Here is a 23701-nt window from a genome sequence, read left to right as displayed (position 1 = left end):
ATAAAAGCACTTATACATTAAGAGTGTACATTATTTGATAATTTACCTTATCATAAGGAAAGTGGGGTATGAGTTAGCCAGTACAAACTAAGCCTATTTTCACATTGTAGCAGTATTTCTCCCTTAATCTCTACCTAAAAGCATCCAAAAACTGAACCAGGTTTCAACAGAAAAATCTTGGTAAAATATCATTTATACTTAAGTGCTTGAAAGTTGTTCATTTTAAAACTGTAAAATAAGCCGGGCACCAGGGGTTCACACCTGTAATCCTAGCTACTCAGAAGGCTGAGATCTGAGGATAACAGTTCAAAACCAGCCCAAGCAGGAAAATCCGTGAGACTCTTATTTCCAATTAACCACCAGAAAACCTGAAGTGGTGCTGTGGCTCAAGTGATAGAGCATTCGCTTTGAGCTGAAGAGCTCTGAAACAGCACCCAGGCCTAGAGTTCAAGCCCCATGACCAACAAACAAACAAACAAAGATTAGATCATCATGGTACTCAAGTTTGGCCAAAAAATGTATGAACTTTAGGTTTCTATGTGCTAGTGTACTTTATTAAACCTCCTTGGGGGAGGTGTAACTTCTAGGTGTTTGGTCATAAAAATGCTGCACAGATCTCCTAAGACCAAAATTCAAAGAAACATCTTTCAAGAAAGATGGGTTATGGCACAGACATTTCTATGAATAATATTATGTTACTGACAATTTAGCACTTGTAAGTTCAAATGCCAGGTTGTTGGAGTCACACAATCACCATTCTACAACATGCATAGTACTCTGTGTGTTTACACTATATTACCATTTTTTCCTAGGAAATTTTCAATTAGAAGGGATATATTTTATGGCCAAGTTAATGTTAAGTTAATATGTAAGTCTATAAACAACATCCAGAGAGGACAAGTATATAATGTACTAACCCCTTCTTATATAACTGACCAAGCAATTTTGATGGCAAGGATGCTATAAAATAATATCAATGTCAGAGGGACTCTACATTACTCCCTTTCTAAGACTTTAAAAGCAAAACCTGATTTAAAATCCTGTATATTTGTAAAAGGTTTTTGCCAAGATACAGCTATCCACCTTCATTCTCAAGAAACATGGAAGTTCATAAAAACTATATATTATTTTATCACTTCATAATAAAATTATCTTCATTTGTATTCATTTTTAGCTGAAAATATTCAGTATCTAAAAAATGTAGTTTATTAACTTTACATTAAGAAACACTTAGGGTGACTGCCAAGATATAAACTAAATTAAGTGTTGCAATTTATACCAAGGATCTCAAATACTAAGAACTTGGTGATTCTGCTTTGCAATTTCTGTAGAAAAAATAAAGCAGAAATAATGCTATAGACCTTCTTGTGTTTAATACCCTAAATGACACAGATACAATCAAGATCTTTACAGATACAATCAAGAACTTTACCAAATCAGAAACACTAACTGATGTTTTTCAATAAACCAAACTTAAAATTCATGAAAATTTAAGTGAAGTGATTCTTAAATTTTTATAAACAGCTGATATTACAGGCTAGCAGTGTTATAATTTATCAGAACAAATTTAAATGCTGACATTTCACAGAAAATGTGCATCATCTCCAAAACACAAAACTCAAGATTTAAAATAAAGTAATATTTTAGATGATCTCTGTTTTCACTAATGAAATAGCATATGGAGAAAAACACTGTTTATTTGAGAACGTTTTGGTTGGGAATGGTGAAGTACATGAAGAATCTTTGCACTCACCAGGCTGAGGCAGGAAGATGGAGAATTGGAGACTGATATGGGATATGTGGGCAGACCTTGTCTCAAAATAACAAAACAAACAAAATTAAGCAATAAGCACTTTCTTTTTTTTTTGTTTCCACAGAAGACAAAGTACATTGAAGGAAACTATGCACCAAAAAATGTACTAGACTCAAAATAGTATAAATTTGGGGGAGCTATATAATTTTCTTTCTTATAGACAGACGTACAGTGTCCTTTTCTCTGACTATGTGATCAAAAAATAAATATTATTACAAAGATGGCACCAAGTCCATACTTATGACTCCTAAATACCCACAACTACAAATAAAAAATTCAAATATATAATTTATAATTTTCAAATAAATCATTTAATCTAGCTTTTATCATTTGCCTTCTTATACAATCTTTTGTATGAGTACAATCCTCTATTTTTGTTAAAAAATTAAGGTTAAGCAATATTGATAACAATTAGTGATACTTATACAGTGATAACTTTTGCAAAAGAAATAACATCAATTAAAACATCTTTTATTGCTTTTAACTGTGTTTAATAGTAAAAACATATAGAACGAGAAGAGATTTATTAACAAGTAGAAACATAAAAAGCCCCAAACCTTTTATTTAAGGAAGTCCAGTTCATTTCTTCCATGCAAAAGGATTCATAGTATTTCTGGAGCTTTCAAATTCTAGGCATTCAAATCATCATAGTGCCCTGCAAAAACTAATTCGTGAATACAATTATCATATGGAAAGCACAAAATTGTTTAATTACATTCCATAAAAACTCTACCATAAAATAGAAACTTTAAAACTTTACAGGTTTTTAAGCCAATATATACCAGTCAGGTAGTTGATCCTACAACTTCCATCAGTAAATATAACAAAAGCCCTGAACCGTCACAGTATGTAGTGAAATACTTTTTCCTACAGCTCCAGTTAAAACACCAGGCTCAGGTTCAAAGTAATCACTTTGAAATACAAAACAAACAACTAGGGCTGGGAAGGTGGCTCAGTGGTAGAGCGCTTGCCTTACATGCCTGAGGCCCTGTGTTTAATTCTTCAGCACCACATAAGCAAAAAGAAAAAAGCTGGAAGTGGCGCTGTGGCTCCAGTGGTAGAGCGCTAGCCTTGAGCTGAAGAGCTGAGGGACAGCACCCAAGCCCAGAGTTCAGGCCCCACGACTGACCCAAAAAAAATAAAACAAAAAAATATATATATTTCTCAGAGCTTAAAATATTCTCTCTATTTTGGAAAAGATTTCATTACAAGTAAAATTCTTAAAATAAATAATATTTTCCCCTTAAAAATGTTTGCAATCATGACTGTCAAAAACCATTCTAAAGCCGGGCATGGGTGGCTCATGCCTAAAATCCTAACAACTCATGAGCTGGATATCTAGCAATCGCTGTTTGAAGACAGCCCGAGCAGAAAAGTCCCCAGGAGACTCTTATCTCCAATTAACCACTCAAAAAATGGAAGTGGCACTGTGGCTCAAGTTGTAGGTCATTATCCTTGAGCACAAAGAGGCTCAAGGACAACACCCAGGCCCCAAGTTCAAGCCCCACAACCAACAACAATAAAAAATCCTATCATAAAATTTAAAGATATATTTAAATTTTATATGAAGCAAATTTGGTATTAGTATTTATAACAATCTGAATCTTATATTTGTACTTTGTTGAAAAGGATAGAAAATAATATGGGCTAGAAAATATGTTATTTACAGTAATATACCTCAAATCACTTAAATATCTTTCATTCATGTTTTTTCCTTTGGTGTGCCGGTGCAGAGGCTTGAACCCAGGGTCTCCAGTGAGCAGTTAAGTTTCTAGACAATACTCACAGCTGGCACTCTACCTCCTCTACCTCATGTGCTATACCTCCTCTTATCTGGTAAGAGATAAGAGTCTCTCCAATTTGTTTGCCCAGGCTTGTTGCAAACCTGGATTCTCAGATCAGTCTAGGATTATAGATATAAGCCACCAGAGTCAAACCTCTTATATATTTTGAAAACTAAGGACACATTTAGAACAGAGTATTAACGTCAAAGTGCTAAGCAGGATACTCACGTCCTCATATATGAAATTAACAAAGCCTTGGTGCAAATGGTCTCTTCTTCTAAAGAAATCTGTAAACAAAGAAATACTTTTAAAAATATTATCTAATTTTTTAATTTTTTTTTCCAGTTGTAGGGCTTGAACTCTGGGCATGGGTGCTGTCTCTCAGCTCTTCAGCTCAAGGCTAGCACTCTACCTCTTGAGCCACAGCAACACTCCTGGTTTTCTGGTGGTTTATTGGAAGTAAAAGTCTCAGGGACCTTCGTGCCTGGGCTGGCTTTGAATCACAATCTCAGATCTCAACCTCCTGAGTAGCTAGGATTATAGGCATGAGCCACTGGTGCCTGGTTTAAAATTCTTAATTTCAAATACATAATGTATAAAGACTAAATAATTTCACATTCAAATAAGTCTCAAGTGACTTACTGCTTTAGGCAACTAAGATACGGAGAAAAATTTCTAAAACACAGCTATCACAATTTTCACAATCTATACTCATTAATTTTAAAGCCTTAGAACTCTAGATTTAACAATAAACAAAGGTAACAACATTATTGTAAACTTGCAGAGAAATTACTAAAGAAAAACAGCTACACAATAGTAAACTGACTTTTAAATGACCAGTACCTGTCAATGCTCGAAGCTTTACACAGCAAGCAACATAATCATCAAAGAAAATTCTGCCATTCTTGCTGTAACGTTTAACAATAGCATGTAATGTCTGAGGACTCAACCTGTATCCTAAAAAAAAAAAAAAAAGATTGACAAGTTAAAACTTCTAAAACTAAATACCACAAGAACACTGCAACATTTTTTTCATTAAACTTGTAAGTATATTAATTTTCAACATTCATCTATAAAAATATATTATAAAAACATATTCATATTTAAAATAATATGTCAAAAACTTCGTGATTAACACTGTTTTGAGGTACTTACAGTAATAAAATCCTAGCTTGTAATAAATTCAAATCTGAGAAAAAAATTAATCTTTTTGTGTTTAAAATACAGTTTAATTGTGAAATGAGGAGGTCAAGAGATATTTCACAGGTTTTTAACATTGTAATACTTAAATCATTATATTATTTACAGAGTATAACAACAAGGATTGTTAGTAATCTTTACTCTCTCAAATCCTGTATTTCTTGTTGGAAGTGTCTTTTTATAGCTCAAAAGAATTTGAGGATTGGGGGCTGGGGGTTTAGCCCAGCTGTAGGGCAGCCGCCCAGCGCATGCAAGGCCCTGGGTTCAGTTCTGAGCCCTGGGAGAAAAAGAAAAGAAAAGAATTTGAGGATCAATTTGCTTATTTGAGTGTGGAAGACAATGGACCCTCTTGTACTACAGATGTACACTAATAAAATTAGTTTAATAAAACAATGAGATGGAGAGAAAAATATTATTCCTAACTTTTTACAGGCTCACACTTGTAATCCTAGCTACTCAGAAGATCTGAGCCAGCCCCAGCAAGAAAAACCAAGAGACTCATCTCCAATTAGCCTCAAAAAAAAAAAAGCTGGAAGTAGAGCCTGTGGCTCAAGTGGTTGAGTTCTAGCCTTAAGCCCAGAGATAGTGTGCAGCCCCTCACATCAAGTGCCAGGACCAGCACAAAAACAAACAAACAAATAAAAAATAACAAAAAAAATCTCAGAGACTGAGATGGACTTTGATCCCCAAATTGAAATTCTACCAAGTTACAAAAGGTTTCAAATGGTAAGTACTAACTGATGAAATACATTAACTATACTAAAAAAAAGAAATCAGAACAAATACATGTATAGAAGATCACTTAAAAAAAACTCTCATAGTTAAAATATTATCTTGTAGCTATGGATAGTTAAATTTTTTTTATCTTTAGGTCAGTAGGGAAGCATCTGCCTAACATAACTCAATCCTTAATACCAAAGTGATTATAATAATAATAGTAGTAATCATATTGTTAAGGTCTTCAGTTAGAATATATCTAAACCTCCAACTGTTGATGAAAAATATGTTCTTTTATTACTTAGCAAATTGAAGTAATTAAGATTTATTTGCTGAAAGAACAAAGATAGCTTACACAGATCCTAAGGTATTTTAATTATTCTTACCCATAACAGCAATGGCTTGACTTAGTTCATGATGCTCTACTGTCCCACTTCGGTCTTCATCTATGGCCATGAAGTTCTGCTTCCAGGCATTAAGAGCTGCCCAAAGCTCCTTGAATTCACTAAATCCCATTTTTCCTGTATAATCTCTCTGAGTTTTATTAATAAAAATAAGTATAGGTACTCAAGAAATGTGACTCCGAACTCCACATCACTGACTGAAAACGAAGTCTTCTTCTGCAAAGTTAGTCTAATTAACCGTATGAATAGATTTGTGTTTAAATATGGATCCTTCCAGACTTCAAACACACCTTAAAATGTTTTAAAGTCTCTAGCTTACTAATTTATGGGCATGTATAGCTAACAAATGCCTTAATATTTAGAAAGCATATCTCCAACCTGGCATCAATCACTCATGTCTGTATCATTCCTACCTAAACAATAGGTTAAGAGATGGGATCCCAGGTGGAGGCCAGCCTGTGCACTAAAGACCAGAATCCATTGCTAAATAACCAACAAAAATCTGGACTGGCTGTAGTCATTGTAGTAATGGATCGAGTGTCAGAACAGCAGCCATGAACGAGCAAGCTTAGTGTGGGCAATCATGAGGCCCAGAATTGAAGCCATGGTACAACAACAAAGAATAAATAAAAAAACAATAGCGTTATATGTTAGTTCTGTCTACTGCATTCAAGGATACATCCAACATGGCAATCATGATTCTGCAGGTTTCCAAACTGAAAGCTATAAAGTAAATTGGATATTTGAATTGGAATCTACTCAAATTCACCTATGGAAAATTGTGACAATGTTCATTTTCAAAACAAAATATTTTGAGATTCATAACAACACACAATCACTATGATCAGCACATTATCAAACATTGAACAATTATAGTAAAATATGACAAAAAGGTATTGTTAAGTTACTCATATCTAGTGAGAACAATAATAAAATAAGTGAAAATTACTATGATAAAAGTATTAAAGAAAAAAGGTTTCATTCTCCCTACCACGAGTGGCAAAGTAAGATTTAAGTTTGGCTTTCATTGGCCTAAACTCTTTAAGGTGACATTGAAGGGTTTTATGATCTGGCCCTTGTCTACCTCTCTGATATCTTCAAATGCTACTCCTTTGTGTGTTCTAATTCCTTCATGATTTGTGATCTTTGGTCTGCAAAATTTTAGGTTGGAGGTGTGGCACAAGTGGTAGAGTGTCAGTCATGAGTAAGCAAACTAAACAAGAATGTGAAACGAAAGGCAGTGAAAGAATGAGAGAACACAGAGCACATCAGGGTGATGAAAAACAACATCTAACACTATCAATTTAAGGAACAAAAGAAGTATTATAAAAAGGTAAAATTACAGCACATCATCATAATCATCACATAGTTGGGAACAGTACATACATCACAAAAATGATATAAATACTTTTTACTGATCCAACTCAAATTATTCTATAACCACAAGGCAAGGATGGGAGAATAGAACCTGCTTGAGTAGACTGGAGGGATGGATGACGTTAAGATGAAAAGAATTAAAAGTTCGAAAGTAGGCATGATCGTACATGCCTGTAAATTCACGATCCCAGCACTGAGACTGATGCAGGAGAACAGTGGGTAGAGGCCGGCCTGGGCTAGATAGGAGATTCTTTCTCAAAAATAAATAAATGGGATTTACAAAAATCTAGGCACCAGTGGCTCACCCCTGTAATCCTAGTTACTCAGGAGGCTGAGATCTTAAGATGACTGTTCAAAGCCAGCCCAGGCAGGAATGTCTGTGAGACTCTTTTCTCCAATTAAGCACTAAAAAACCCGAAGTGGTACTGTGGCTCAATTGGTAGAGTGCTCTCGCCTTGAGCTAAAGAGCTCAGGGACAGCGCCGAGGCCCAGAGTTCAAGCCCCACAACCTAATCAAAAAATATCAAATTGTCATTTTCATACTCATTGTATAGCATCAACTGATAAGTATTAAACTGAAAACTTATAATAATACAAGTATAATATTTTCAGGTCCAGAAGCAAATTTAAAACGAATTAACTAAAAAAAATGTTCAGAGCTTTTTCACATTACTGAGTGGCAAATATTGGGAAGATGACAGTCATTTTACAATTATTTAATGCATTAAATGCATCAAACTATGTGCACCTATAAGTGTTACAATTTTTAATTGCTTTAAGTACAGGGATAGACGAATTAGAAATGAGATTCCTACTCCAATTACAAAAAGAAGGAAAATATGTTCTCACGAGAATAAGTTCCACTAATTCCAGACTGGGTCAAACACATCTGAAGTTCTTCAGCATCCACTTCACCATCCTGTTAAAAAAAATATGTATTGTTCAAAACATTACCATCAACTGCAAAATTCTAGAGATTAGTATCAACCAAGAAGACATATTACAGATTATCACACAATGAATCATTTTCTCTGCTTCTAAAAAGCACAATGTCATAATATATTGCAAAACTGTGTCTTGTGAAAGTCCCTGTACTTCCTTTTAAAAGATTAGAAAAAGGACTAAATATTTTCAGGAAAGTCTCTAAATGAGTCCCATTTATTTGGAATATTAATTCCAAAAGAAAACTATATACAGTGAAGCTTTAAGTGTAAGACGAGAAGAATATCTTGCCTGCCACCACCATTAAGACCTCCAGGAATATTTCTCAGTCAGCATGCATCTTGCCAGTCTCCTGATTACTGTTTAAATATTCTTGTTTGAATTAATGAAAAAGAGTTGTTTGTTTTTTTTTGTTTGTTTGGTTGTTTGTTTTCTAAGCAAGCAAGATGTCATAATAGAAAAGAAACCTATTAACTAGTCTCACTATAGGATCTCTATTTTTTTCACCAATACATAGTAAAATCATTCACTGCAAATATCACATAGTTTGCCACAAATGCAAAAACAACTGTGAGAAAGGATCAAGCTGACCAATTTAAAACATGCTTCAAAACCAAAAGGAAGTTTGGCTAACAATCCTTATAAACACTATGAATCTTTGTTAATGAACTGGCAGAAAGAATTCCAATGATTCTAACTCAAATTTAAAACTACTGAGACATATTCATCTCAACAGACAATTCTTACAATATTCTCTGTGTAGCGAATCTTCGGTAATCGTACTCAATTTAAATTCAATAGTTAGAAAACTATACTCTGGGATGGGAGCATTGCTCATTGCCTAGTAATTTTGAGGCCCTGGGTTTAAACTCCAGTACTGATATCTATATCTATAGATAGATAGATTTATGAACATACTTCTAATGTGTTCTGAGCAGAAATCAACACTTCTTAAAAACCTATTAATTAAGTCTGACAGCTGCCACAGTCAATACCATCTCAGGGAAATGACAAACACAATGCCAGGCTGCTGTCGAATTGAAACAGTAAATTTCAAGACCTTTTTTTTTCAAGCTGTTAAAATAGAAACAAAGAGTAGGAAATTACTTTTTATTAGTCCTCACAAAGAATGGCATTTTTCCACTTAAGTTAGACAAAAATATTTTATGTTACCATCAATGAACTATAATTTTTAAAACTATAATTTTTAAAAAGCTCATTTTTAAATAGACAAAAGAAAAAGTAAAAATCTTATGTGTCAACATTCAATATTCATTTTTAAACAATATTCATTGCTTAAAATATTAGAAATTCTCATTCAAATATAAATTATACTTAGAAATTTGAAATGAAATCCAGTAAATGAAAATTCATTTACTTGTGCTTTCATAGAACTTGAGAGTTATAAAAACCTTTGAACACCCTTACTGAAAGTTGTTTACCCAGGTGTGTAAACATTCTCGAAGCATACAACTTCATATATTTTATAATAATATCTGAATTAAGAAATAAGCACTGCTTCCCTAAATGTGCAAAAAAAAAACCTAAATCATAATTTTGATTTACCAGTTAGTAATGATTATGATCAAGTACAGTAAATAACATTAGCAGAAGACTGAAGTTTCTAATTAAATAATAAGATTTAAATAGATAATTCATAAAAATTAGTTGCCATGATTAGGCTGATAGGGAGCAACATTTTAAGTTCAAATTCACTGAGTACTCGTTGTTACTAAATTAGACTATTTGCTTACTCATATATAAATAAAACAAGAGTACCTGCTTCATTCCTACCTTACAGTAGTATAGCTACGTAAAGAAGTAGAAGTAAAGTACACACTGAAGTTGAAATTGTTGGCATAGCAATATGTGTGGTATGTATTTGTTGGCCAGGGAGAGAGGGAGGGAGGAAGGAAAGGAGTGAGGGACAGGGGGAAATAGAAAGGGAGGAAGAGTAGGAGGGAAGCAGAATTGAGGGAGAGAGAAAGGGACCAGAATTTCCAAATATAATCTGATTATTAAATCATTACTGCTCAGAAAACGTCATCATATATTATAAATTAATAAATATTAATATATTAGCACATATGCATAATGAGTATACAATATTAATCTATAATGTATTCATATGTAATACAGGCACCTTTAATTAAACATTTCTGACAGAACATTATTAATTATGAAGAGCATCAAAAAGAATAGAGTTACACATATGAGTTCATATGACCAGAACAATTAAATCTGATTGTCTTCCTGGACCCCAAGTAGAGCTCAATACATGAAAGAATAAAATCCAAATATTTAAGCTAAAATTTGAAACTGAGAGAACTCAGGCACCTACTTGAAATCATTCTGAATTATCAATATTGGTAATTTTTAATACCTATCTGACAGTGATAGGTCAGTAGTGCAAGGCAATTTTTCCAATAAAGCAAAACTTAATGGAACTATCAAATAATCAACAATTAAATAATCAACTATCAACTTAGTATTGCTACTTATAATGTTGAGATAGTTAAGAAGTTTATGACTCAAATATAAAGGGTCAGTTAACATGTATTTATTTTCATTAAATGGATTCATTATATTGCCAAGTAGAGATGCTAGACTGATTATCAGTATAATACTATTTAAGAGTTCCTTACAAACAAGACAAGCATAATAAATTTAGCAGTTAGATTTGCATAAAGTTGAAAACAGCAGAATATGTTATTACAGTGGTGTGAACCACTAAATGCTTATTGTTTTATAAGGGAAGTATGGGGTTGAGTGGAACAGAACATATAGCAACTTAATTATGTCCTCAATTTCTGCAGTTTTCCACATGCTCTGTCAATATAGGTCACAAAGTCACTACAGCAAGGTAACAATATGGCCACTGGACCCCCTATCTTGAGTCCTTTTTCCAGGCAGGAAGAAAGAGATCAAAAGAAACCCAGAAAAATCTTCAAGAAATGCCTGTTACTTGGGAACAGAAGGCATCCCAAAGAAATACTTCCTACATCTCAAGGGCCAGGTCAATAGCAAATGGAAACCATTTGTAACCACACAAGTGTCAGAGTGTTAGAAAATTTCAGTTTCCACCATAGAAGAAATGACAAAAAGGAAGTTGTCAGTGGGATTGGGATAATCAAAACAGAAGGTGGAGTTGGTGCCTTGTCTCATGCCTGTGATCCTAGCTACTCAGGAGGCTGAGATCTGAGGATCACAGTTCAAAGCCAGCCCGGGCAGGAAAGTCTGTGAGACTCTTATCGCCAATAAACCACTAGAAAACCAGAAGTGGTGCTGTGGCTCAAACGGTAGAGCGCTCGCCTTGAGCTGAAGAGCTGAGGGATAGTGCCCAAGCCCAGAGTTCAAGCCCCACGACCAACAAAAAAAAAAAAAAAAAAACAGAATGTAGACCACAAATACAAATTTTTTGCATAACTTCTTGTCCTAGGAAAGTAAAGGGACTTATTGAATACTCAGGTGGAGGAGTGTCAAACTTCAATGTCATCAAATTCTGTGAAATTTACCTACTTCAGCAATCCTTGTTAACCATTACTAAAAAACAAATTATGAAAGAGCCACTGGCTCACACCTGTAATCCTAGCTACTCATAAGTGTGGATATGTAAGGATCATGGCTCAAAGCCAGTCTGAATAGGAAAATTCATGAGATTCTTATCTCCAATTAACCAGCAAAAAAGCCAGACATGGAGCTATATCTGAAGTGGTACAACACAAAAGTTCAGGGACAGAGCCTAAGCCCTGAGTTCAAAGCCCCTAGGACTGGACTGGCACAAAATAAATAAAAACTTTAAAAAGAGATAGGAACTAGAAGAATCAACCATGAATTCCTATCTTCCCATCATTCTGGCCCTTGACTTTTTATTGTGCCTTTTTTACTGTCTCCTGAACTTTTTCATTATTAAGCTTCTCCCCAAAACATCTCCAATCTACATGTTGCCTGTCTGATGTTCAGTCCCAACTTCCTCATGTGGTTTACATGTAGATCTTTCTCCAAAATCTCTCCAGCCCAGTTTCCATGAACCTATCATCATATTCTTTTTTGTTCGTTCGTTTTTTTGGTCGGTCGTGGGGCTTGAACCTCTGGGCCTGGGCGCTGTCCCTCAGCTCTTCAGCTCAAGACTAGTGCTCTACCACTTGAGCCACAGTGCCACTTCTGGTTTTCTGGTGGTATATTGGAGATAAGAGTTTCACGGACTTTCCTGCCCTGGTTGGCTTTGAACCACGATCCTTAGATCCCAGCCTCCTGAATACCTAGGATTACAGGCGTGAGCCACCAGCGCCCAGCCCTATTTTTGTATTCTATGCCCACAAAAATGCTCCCATTTCCCTTGATAATTATTAAACATATAAATATGTGTAAATACAGTGTTCTCAAATATTTTATTAACAACCACAACTCAGTTTATAACTCTTCTAAGAAATGTTTATGTACTAAGAAACAAATAGAACAGGTGTTACAACATATACTAAGAAACAGTAAAAGACAAGCTCATTTATCTCAATAACAGAAAACAAACACTAATATAAGTTCTCTTTAATGTGTTTATCTTAATTGATGTACAATTTATATTCGATATCACTTATATACACTATGCTTAAATTTACCTACATTTACTTTTTTTTTTTTTTGGTAGTGGAGTCTGAACTCTGGACCTGGGCGCTGTCCCTCAGCTCTTCAGCTCAAGGCTAGCACTCTCCCACTGGAGCCACAGTGCCACTTACAGCTTTTTCTGCTTATGTGGTGCTAAGGAATCAAACCCAGGGCCTCATGCATGCATGCAAGGCAAGCGCTCTACCACTGAGTCCCTTCCCAGCCCCCTACCTTTTAGTGGTACTGAAGTTTGAACTCTAGTCCTAGCACTTGAGACTGGCATTCTGTACCACTGGGTCATACCTCCAAACCTATTTTTTGCTGGGGTTTTTTTTGGGAGGGGAGGGGGTCAGTCATGGAGCTTGAACTCTGGGCCTGGGCTCTGTCCCTTAGCTCTTCAGCTCAAGGCGAGCACTCTACCACTTGAGCCACAGCGCCACTTCTTTTGCTGGTTATTTTTAAGATAGGGTCTCTTCGGGCCCAGACGAGTACCTGGGTGTAAGCTGTTCATATGTTCAAGACCCCTGGAAACTAAGCTAACAGACACATGCTACCATGTCCAGCTATTCATTGTGAAGATGTTTTGTGAACCTTTTACCTGACCCAGCTGGTCTCTATCCTAATAACCTCAACCTCCCAAGTAGCAAGGATTATAGTGTGAGCCACAGGCACTTGGCTCATTTATTATTTCTTCATGATAAAATTTCAAAATACTTTCTTCTCACTTTTTCCAATGCACAATGTATTATTGTTATGTACCATCACCCTTCTGTAAAAGAGTACCCTAGAACATCTCACTCCTACCTAACTATACCTTGGGACTTAGAAGTAATTCTTTAATGTGTCTGAAATGATCACATATGATATAGCATAAACAGCTAAATTTATTGTTAAATGAACTGTTAATCAATTGCTTCAAATAGTTAATTTAAGAATCTACTCTTTCTCCATTGACATAAAATGCTACTTTTACTGCAACCTGAATGTAGTATGGCCCTTCTACCTTTTTGTAGTATGTGTTTCCTTTTACTGTCATTTTCCACATAGTACCTTCTCAATCAATAATAGGCCACATAGTAGGTGGCAGATGGACCCATAGTATAATAATGAACCTGAAAATTTTTCTATCATTTAGTGCAATGGTTTGAATGAATGCCCCCTCAAAGGTCCATCTGTTTAAAGAGTGTTCCTGAAGGTAATGCAGTAGAAAGGTGCAGGACTTTCAGAAATGGGACCTGGTGGGAGGTCACCAACTCATAGGAGAATGTCCTTGAAGATGACTATGGGGTTTGGGTATCATCTTCTATCTGACTTCTTGTTTATCCATTATGCAATCCCACCATGGTGCACTGCCTTGGCCAGAGGCCCAAAGCAATGAACCCACCCAACAAATGACACCTACAGAACCATGAGCTCAAGTCATCTTTTTTTCTTTCTAAGTTAGTTGTTTCAGGAATTTCATAGTAATAAAAAGATGACTCTCTATACATATATGTGTGGGTGTTTACATATACTAAATATTAAACTATGCTGTGCATTATTCACAAGTTTATGGTGATAACTATGTAAACAAATCTATAGCACTACCAGTCACATAAAGATATGACACATACAGTCATGTACATGAATAATATTTGAAAACGGGTAATAAGCAACCATATCAGTAATTTGTATCCTTATATGCTATATACTCTATTAGCATTTTAAAGTGCACTTCTTCAACTCAAATAATTTTAATGCTTTTCTGTAAAGTGTGCCATATTGCAGTGGCAGCAAAACATCATACATTTCATTTACTGTAAAACGATTGACCTATGTATGTATGGTATGTATGGTATGGTATTTCTGTATGTAAATTCTATAATTTTTATACAAAAATGAAATTGCCTAATGACTCAGAACATATTCTTATCATTAAGCAAGGCATAACAGTGATTCTTTAAATGATTTTTATAATGTTTTATTATAGTTTAGTATTTTTAGTCTTTTTATTATCTTTAGTTGTACAAAGAAGTTGCCATTTAACAAAAGTTTTATGAACACAATACATCTTTATCAATAACTTTGTCAAGTAAAAATGTTGTAAAGAAAAAAAGATAAGAATTTGATTCAAATAACAGTTGGAAGAAATTGATACTTTATAATAGTGTTCTGCCTCAGTGTTTTGCCTATACTGCAGTGAACACAGATTTCTGATACACGACTATTGGTGCTACTAGAAAGTAAGCAGCCAATTCTGCAGCAGTGTCAATTGAGCTCTGATACTATCTACCGAGAGACAGCACCTGATCTCACAAGCTGAGAATTCAATCCCTACAATAGTCCAAGGCTAGGCCTCCAGCACTTCTGGATTATCAGTTATAAATTATAGTTCCCATGCTGCTTCCTCCTGTTCAGTGAATTTTCTAGAATGCTTCCCAGAACTCAGGGGATCACTGCACTGAAGAGACACACAGGGCAAGATATGAAGGGTCCTGAGAGCAGTAGACTCCGTTCATGCAGTTAGGTATGCAATTATCCCTGCCCATGAATAGCTTATTGTTTGCTTTTGTGTGTGAGCCTTCACATCTTACCTCATCCAACTCTTTAAACTCTGTGCTCTTTATGTTTTATGAAGATTTCAAGGCATAGACGTGATTATTACCAGGTTAAGCAGGAAAAACCAGGAACGGGTCCTCCTTTGGCATTCTGTGCAACATCTCTTCCTACAAGGTATATGTTAGCTCTCTGAAGGAGAGTGTTAAGACATACTATCAGACCAGAATTTCTTTATAGACATCTAAGTGCAGAAGATTAGATTTTTCTATGATCTGGATGGAGGAAGAGAAATTCCAGTTTCTATGCCTTGATAGGGGGAGAGGTTCTGAGCCATGGGCTATGGACAAAAATAGAATACAAACACACATATGTTCAGACAAAACAAAAGTGTGTTTATATATAAGTATATCTATGTACATAATGAGGAGGCTATAAAAACACACATAAAGTGTATTCTTTCTCATCTCGAATATTTACTCAACACTTTATGCTGATGGTTGAAAAAATGACAATGTCATAATGTATATGAAATCATTTTAAGATGAATGTAGTGTTATATCAAACAGTAGAACTAAGAATAAAAACTTCATCTGACCACAATAATTGCACATGTTCAAGTACAACTCACACACAGAACTCACACAACTTGAATTGCTAGACTCACACTGCCCTTTTAATCATAACATAAATTAGGCTTATAAACAGCTTATCGAAAGGTATTGCAAACTGATAATTCCTATTACCAAAATATACCACTATGACAGTATTCATCTTGATTTTTCATTAAAAGTAGAAAGTATATCTCAGTGTTTTCTTTTTTATTATATCTTGCTTGCATATAAGTCGAAATTACAAAAAAAATGTTTATTTAACTTCACTTGGGAAAAAATGCAACTTCTCAGGTTGAACAAATTTATAATGTTTTAAAGTGATTTACTACTATATTATGTAATATATTTAGGTTTTAATTGATGTATACTTATATGTGTATGTATATATGCACATTTATAAATATATACAGACACTTAAATGAACTTACAACCAAGTTAAAATATTGTTCCTTGGGTTTTTTTGTTTGTTTTTTTTTTGGGTCCGGTCGTGGGGCCTGAACTCTGGGCCTGGGCGCTGTCCCTCAGCTCTACAGCTCAAGGCTAGCACTCTACCACTTGAGCCACAGCACCACCTCCAGGTTTTTTCTTTTTGCTTATGTGGTGCTGAGGAATCGAACCCAGGGCCTGATGCATGCAAGGCAAGCGCTCTACCACTGAACCACCTTCCCAGCCCAATATTGTTCCTTGGATATGTACTAATTGTTCTAAGAGTCTCTAACAGTTATTCAGATCTCCAATATTCATTTTTCCCTGCTATGAAAGGATGTTCAGGCTATATTTACTTAGCTTCATGTTGAATCAATCATTCACGGAGAATAGAATGTTTCTTAATTAATGTCAAATATAAAGAATAATTTAAAGTATTTAAGTACTTAAATTTGGGCTAAATACTTAGCTACTGGTAAAAGAAGCCAGTTCTTGAATAACTGCAGCCAGAGTAGTGGCTTCTCCACATTCTCTTGCAATAACAAAATACCTGATATTGGTAATATATAAGGAAAACAGATTCCATTGGCTCAGGCTTTTTTCTGGGAGAAATGAAGGCCTGGGCATCTCTCTACTTTTAATGAGAGTACACTGGCACTGGCAGAAAAGCTAAAAAGTCGAGTCATGTGAGGAAGAAAGTATATTTCCAAGAAAGAATAGGAGTAGATAAATCATTTAAAAATCCACTCTTATGGTAACTACAGGAATACTGATCAATTTTTTCAATGAGGGTAAACCTCTCAATCAAATTACCTCTTAAATATTAGGCTACTAAATGTCCTTGGCAAGTAAATGTCAAGGTGAGGTTTAGTGGGAACAAGACACACCAACCCAAATGCAGGAAGCATACGGCTAAATAAAATGACCATTTCCTCACTTTGAAAATGTTTCCTCTTCTCATCAAAACAACATATTAGACATCTTACAAACAGCCCTTTTCAAAAATGAAGTGATTCGGGGTGCTCTTTTAAATTTCAAGAACAATAGTTGTCTAGCTAAGAATTTCATATATATTTAAAATGGTACACTAAGTAAAATAATTGATATTTCTGTTCCATAGCCAACAGTTTTACAACCTGTATTTGGCACTAATGGTAACATCTTACCTGTCCAGCCACCGCAGTGAAGTAGGTCCACATGGGGTCACTGCTGTGTGAGTATGCTGCATATCCAGGAGGGCCACCAGCAAGCAAGGGTGGACATGTTCCTGGGACTGGCTGTCCTACCTGCATTCCTGGGATCTGACCACTAAAATTTCCAAACTACAAGAGTGGAAGGAAAGAAAGTTGAGAATTCAAAAATGTTATTGATCAAAGTTGATTTAAAAGCAAATATTCACTACAGATCTACTGAAAAGTACACATGTGGTTATCAAAAGCTTCCAACTACATAGTCACCAATGCCTTCACTAAAGAACACTGGATACCTCATGTAATGTTTCATGAATGTATGCTGCCTATAATAATAAAAAATGAAACTTCTAAACACAAGAACATGAAGAGCAGTTTTTAAACATATTTACCATCATCGCTGCAGAAACATACATACATAAAAACACATACAGTTCCACCTACAGTTAAACTAAGATGTATGCCCCAAGACACATACTTGGAAGAAAACATAGTAAACAAAATAAAATCGTGGTCTAACTAGCAGAAGTTGCATAAAACTGAAACACCCTGTCTGACAGAAAAGATTTTTTTCTAAAATGGACAAGTAAAAAGTCAATAAAGTGACTATGCCAATAACAGTCTTTTCTAAAGCTAATAAAGTACCAAGATTACTAGCAACAATATTAATAAGTAACTAATATATAAGGCTATTGTACTCCAAGTACTATCCTAAGAACTTTCCATCTATTATATTGATTTTTCACAACTCAATGAAAAATAGAAGTATTATCTCCTTTCTTGTAGTTAGGTTTCCTGAACTGGTAAACATCAAGTAAGTCAAGCAAGAAGTAACCTGTGTCCCCATATTGAGGTGGTGTGACCTTGGGGACTATAACTTACTTATTTCTTGCTATGGCTATGGTTGCATTTTTCGTTTTTTTTCACTTTGGACTTGGACTATGTTTTCTAATACCTTTGCAAATCATTTTACTCAGCATTTTTATGAGTACAGAGGAGGAAGAAGTATTAAGGCTATTCATCATTCCATTCAGAACAAAAATTATCCTTGAAGAATGATGAGAAGTTGTCAGAGACAGAGAGAGAGAAAAGAAGTATCTTCTATACTCTCTCCCAACTCCTCTCTTGGTCAATATTGGGCCTTGACCTCAAAGACTGAGTGCTGTCCCGTAGCGACAGTAGGACGAGTTCTCTACCAGTTGAGCCACAGCTCAACATGTCTTTCTTCTTTCTTTCTTTTTCCTTCTTTCTTTCTTTCTTTCTTTCTTGCTTGCTTGCTTGCTTGCTTTAACTGAAGTCAGGGAGGAAATATTATGGGAGGAATCTATCTTTGGGAAAATCCTACCTACCTTCCCTTCTGAATTTCCCAAACCAAATTCCTTAAATGCAATGATTTGACATAGCAATCAAAGAAAAGATGGTTAAAAACTATCACTCCTCCATCCAAAGGCACTGTCCCCTGAAGCTGTAATGGACATTTCACCTTCATGGGGGAAAACAGAGTAGGAAGCACCATGTCAGCTCCAGGCTTTGGTCTTGCAGAATGGGATGAGCACATTCTGTTCTGCAGAACAGAAGAGCCATGAAGAAGAGGAGACCAACTTCCAGAGAACTGGATCCCTAGCCAGAAACGGCTAATCCAAGACGCCTGAATAAATTCATCTTTCAGCTTTTTTCTTGATAGCTTCAAGTAAATGAAAACTGACCATGAGACAGGCAGTTATTTTCTAATAATATGATTGAAAAAAACTATTGTTTTTTATGTTTCTGAATTTTTAGTAATATCTTTGGTCCTTAGCTTTCTTTCCCAAAATTTTCAAATTACTTGGTCTTTTTTATGGTTAGTTTAGTTCAGACTAAACCAAGCATATATAAATTGCAGCAATTCCCAGTAGTCAGAAACTGAATAAGAGGCAAGTAATCAAGATTTAACCTCACCCTCAGTTTATTACCAGAACAAACCTCAAAGTTCTTGAAGATAGATAGATAGATAGACTGACAGACAGACAGACAGATAGGTAGATAGATAGATAAAGATTACATACCAGCTCCTATCATATAAAAAACAAACATGAAATGTTTCTTTTTTTAATATTTACAGAGCTAACATTTTTCCTTTTATTCTTTTTTCTTACTTCAATATCTCCAAGTTTTTCTTTCATTCTTTCTTTCTTTCTTTTTTGGGGGGTCTGGTCGTGGGGCCTGAACTCTGGGCCTGGGCGCTGTCCCTCAGCTCTTCAGCTCAAGGCTAGCGCTCTACCCCTTGAGCCACAGTACCACCTCCAGGTTTTTTCTTTTTGCTTATGTGGTGCTGGGGAATTAAACCCAGGGCCTCATGCATGCAAGGCAAGCACTCTACCACTGGGCCACCTTCCCAGCCCTCCAAGTTTTTCATATGTAAAACTTACATTTCAAAATATCCATCACCCTAGCATACTTAGCATATATCACAAGTATGCATAGAACTAAATTTCTTTTATTTCTTTCTGTGGCATTATTGGGCTTTAACTCAGAGCCTACCTCTTTGCTTTTCACTCAAGGCTGGTGCTCTTAAGCCACATCTCAAGCTCTGTGTGTGTGTGTGTGTGTTTGTGTGTGTGTGTGTGTGTGTGTGCATGTGTGCATGTGTTCTTGGGCTTAAACTCAGGGAACTGTCACTGAGGGAATTTTGCTCAAGGCTAGTCGTCTACCACTTGAGCCACAGGTCCACTTCCAGCTTTTTGGGTGGTTAACTAGAAATAGGAGTTTCATGGACTTTCCTGCCCAGGCTGGCTTTGAACCATGATTCTAAGTATCTAGGATTATAATTGTGAACCACTAACACACAGCTTTTTTTTTCTTGGTAAATTAGAGATAAGAATTTCATGGACATTTCTTCCCAGTCTGACTTCCAACTGCAGTTCTCAGATCTCTACCTCCTGAGTAGCTGGGATTACAAGTGTGAGCCTACAGTATCTGGGCAATCTACAACTGAAAACTTAAGTTTTGTTTTATTTCCTGAGACCAAAATCAAACAAAATTCCATTAGTTATAATTCTTATTAATATACAGTTAGTCAAAAGAAAAACAACCAAATTTGAGAAACAATTATTAAACAAGTAAAAATGTATTTAAGTGTATCTACTAAGTAGATTAAACATGTAGCTCATTAGATAAAACTATGTTAATAAACAGATGTAGCAATGAACACTTAAAAGTTTATAATTTTGCTAAATGAAGAAAACATCAATGAAGAGTATATTGATTGTAATTAACATGATTGTTAAATGAGCTTAACTACCTCATTAATATGCTCCAAGTTAAGCAATACAAATAATTTTTGAGTGTGCATGCCAGCCCTGGGAATTCAGTTCAGGTCTTGGGCACTGACCCTGAGTTTTTTGCTAAAGACTAGTACTCCACCACCTTGAGCCACAGCTCCAGTTCCAATTTTCTGGTGGTTAATTGGAGATAAGAGTCTCACAGACTTTCCTGCCCAGGCTGGCTTTGAACCAGAACTGAGATCCTCAGATCTCAGCCTCCTGAGTGGCTAGGATTATAGATGTTAGCTATCAGCAACAGCCTTACCAATGCAAATTCTATCATATATTTAATCCAGCATACATAGATATATATACATAAATATATTACACTTAAAGGAATCCATGTCCCTAGACTCTAGTAACTCAGCAGCTTGAAGGTACTTTTCTTTCCAGTTACAAATAATAACCATGAAAGGAGATGAAAAGAGCTGCTATGTTTAAATAGAGAAGAACATTTAAATGCTCAAATACACTCCTATGTTTCCTTTGACAAAAGTTGAGTGGATAAGTAGCAACTTCTACCAATAAAAATCTGTCACTCCAGCCACTATATTCTAATCCAATGCTTCAATCTGAAGAATATATGTAGAAGGTGGTGAAAAATTTAAAGTCCCATGTGTTTATGCTGTCTCTACTGGTCTTTGAAGGAGACTTTATCTTCCTTAGGCACTTTAAAGTACCTTGGTAAATTTAAAGACAAATGAAGGATAGACAAAGTGGGAAATGCCAAATATAATTCAGGAAAGTTTTTCAAGCAAATCAGCTTCAGTAGAGTATTTAACTCCAAATAGAGGATGTGGAGATTCATTACCTTGAAACATAATTGCCACTTAACTTCCAGGGATGAGTAGGTGGTTTGAAGACAGCTACTCTAAGCCAAACTCAACCTCCTTATTTAACCAACAAAGCATAATTTCTGTGTTGAGGTAAAAGCAAACTAATAAAAACAGAAAGCATGTTATACTCTGCCTACTTTCAATGGCTCACTGGGCACTCCCACTTTGTAACCAGAATGTGTGACCAGGCTTTGAAGATCACTGCTGTAACAAATACTGAAGATTTGGGTTCCTTCGCAGAAAGGAATGACCCACAATTACAACTCATAAATCTCAATGTGATGTAGGACAGTTAGTAAATAAGAAAGAATAATCTTCCCCCCCCCAAAAAAACAAAGTCTAGGAAAAAGAAAAGAAACACACAACAGATGGTCCTTGGTATAACACAAAAGTTCAGGAGCTGTTTAGAGCACCTCTTAATTTATTCATGAGCAACTTAAAAAGGAAGAACGAAACAAAACAAGAAATGCCCCCCTCCCAAAAAAAATCAGAAAGAGGGTCTGTTACTGGAACAAGGAAGGTGTGTTTTGTTTCTCTCTTCAGAAAAGAAATTTTAAAGCCACGCCACAGCCTGAACTCCCCCGAAGACAGGTGGTGCAGGTCCTCAAGGACTAGAACACCTGCCACTCCTGCATTGCCTCCCTCCCTCCCCGCCCCCGCCCCAGCCCGCGCGCCCCACCACCAGGCCCAGGCCTGGCCCCAGCCTGCCCCGGCCCCGCCCGGCCCGGCCCACTCCCCGTGGTGGCCTGACACCACTTAGGAACGCCCGCTGCCCGGGGAGGATGCTGACTGGGGAGGGTGGACCCCGCAGGGTGGCACCTCCCCAGGGTCACTACACCCCGAGAGCACAGAGGCCGCAGCGAAGCGGCCCGGACTCACCCATCCTCCGAAACCTGGGTAGGCCATGAGGCTCCGACGGAGGTCTCCTTCACCCTCAGTCTGTCCCGTGGGAGAAAGGCACTAGGTCCGGTGCAGGTGCCCCTGCCCAGAGCTGCCCCTTTCCAACCCGCCCCGCTGGGGTCCAGCTCCGCCCTGCAAGGCTCTGATTGGCTGAACGCAGCCCACCCCTTCCCGGAGTCGAACCTTACTCTTCCTCGTCTCTGATTGGTTACATCCTGTCTCCTGGCGCCCAGTTTGTGCCTGCTTTGCTCTAATTGGCTCAACTTAAGTTCTCACCCAAGAAGCTTTTTCAGCGGTAATTTCCCCACCCTCTGTGGAAGAGTTCTCTAGGCCATTTACTCCTTGAGTTTCTTTTCTCTGTAGAAACTCAAAACCGTGTCCAGTTAATGAGTTGTTTTAACCTATTCCTAGACTGTAGCTGAACTTCAAGTAACACACCCGTGAGTTTCAAAACACACTTCTATAGTGTTGATGTCACACCAGAAGTTTAAAGTCAAGACTACAGCTAGGCCCCAGAGGCAATACACCCTTGACACCTTACTTAAGTTGTAGTAGAAATGTACAAATGGGCTAGTATTTGTAGTCTCGTAGATAAATTATAGTCACAGTTGTCAGATGAAGCAAAAGGACGTTTAGTCAACTTTGACTTTAAAATAAAGTTGAAAATGCAGTGTAAATATGTCACAGGTATGATCTATGTCCCATACTTTCAGATTTTAAAGGCTGTTTACATGCTGATAATGTGTTTCCTAATTATACATACCAAAAGAATCGCCTGATAAAAAGTTAAAGGTTCAATTGGATTGAGAACTCTAAATTTTGTAGCTTTAGCTTTAATAAGCTTGGATTTTTAGCTTAGAAACAAAAACAAAAGTATTATTTTGCATTTTCTCTGAAGAAATAAGTTAACATTTTTTTGAAAATGGAAGGCTGTCTTTTAAAAAAGTGTTAATTAGCAGAAGAAATTAACCTTGCAAAGCTGAGTAACTTAACTTGCTCAACTACCCTGCAGAGGAAGAAAGTGTTGGACCTTGTGAAACAATTGTTATCAGTAAGAGG

At 36.2% G+C, this 23701-nt stretch overlaps 1 protein-coding gene across 1 annotated transcript; it reads right to left on the bottom strand.

The window, feature by feature from the left end:
* Positions 1-1939: 1939 nt before the first annotated feature.
* Positions 1940-22767, bottom strand: Gca (grancalcin, EF-hand calcium binding protein). Its single transcript, XM_013030844.1, has 8 exons — positions 22622-22767; positions 17581-17736; positions 8145-8214; positions 6598-6641; positions 5901-6048; positions 4441-4554; positions 3826-3884; positions 1940-2477 (listed from the first exon to the last, which is right to left on the bottom strand). Exons 1-8 carry the CDS (start codon positions 22646-22648, stop codon positions 2451-2453), a joined length of 645 nt encoding a protein of 214 aa, XP_012886298.1. The 5' UTR covers positions 22649-22767; the 3' UTR covers positions 1940-2450.
* Positions 22768-23701: the final 934 nt, after the last annotated feature.

The sequence above is a fragment of the Dipodomys ordii genome, unplaced genomic scaffold (assembly GCF_000151885.1).
Source record: "Dipodomys ordii isolate 6190 unplaced genomic scaffold, Dord_2.0 Scaffold5, whole genome shotgun sequence".
NCBI classification, from domain to species: Eukaryota; Metazoa; Chordata; class Mammalia; order Rodentia; family Heteromyidae; genus Dipodomys; species Dipodomys ordii.
Note: the sequence above shows the minus strand (reverse complement) of the source record. Positions and strands in the feature narration are given on the sequence as shown.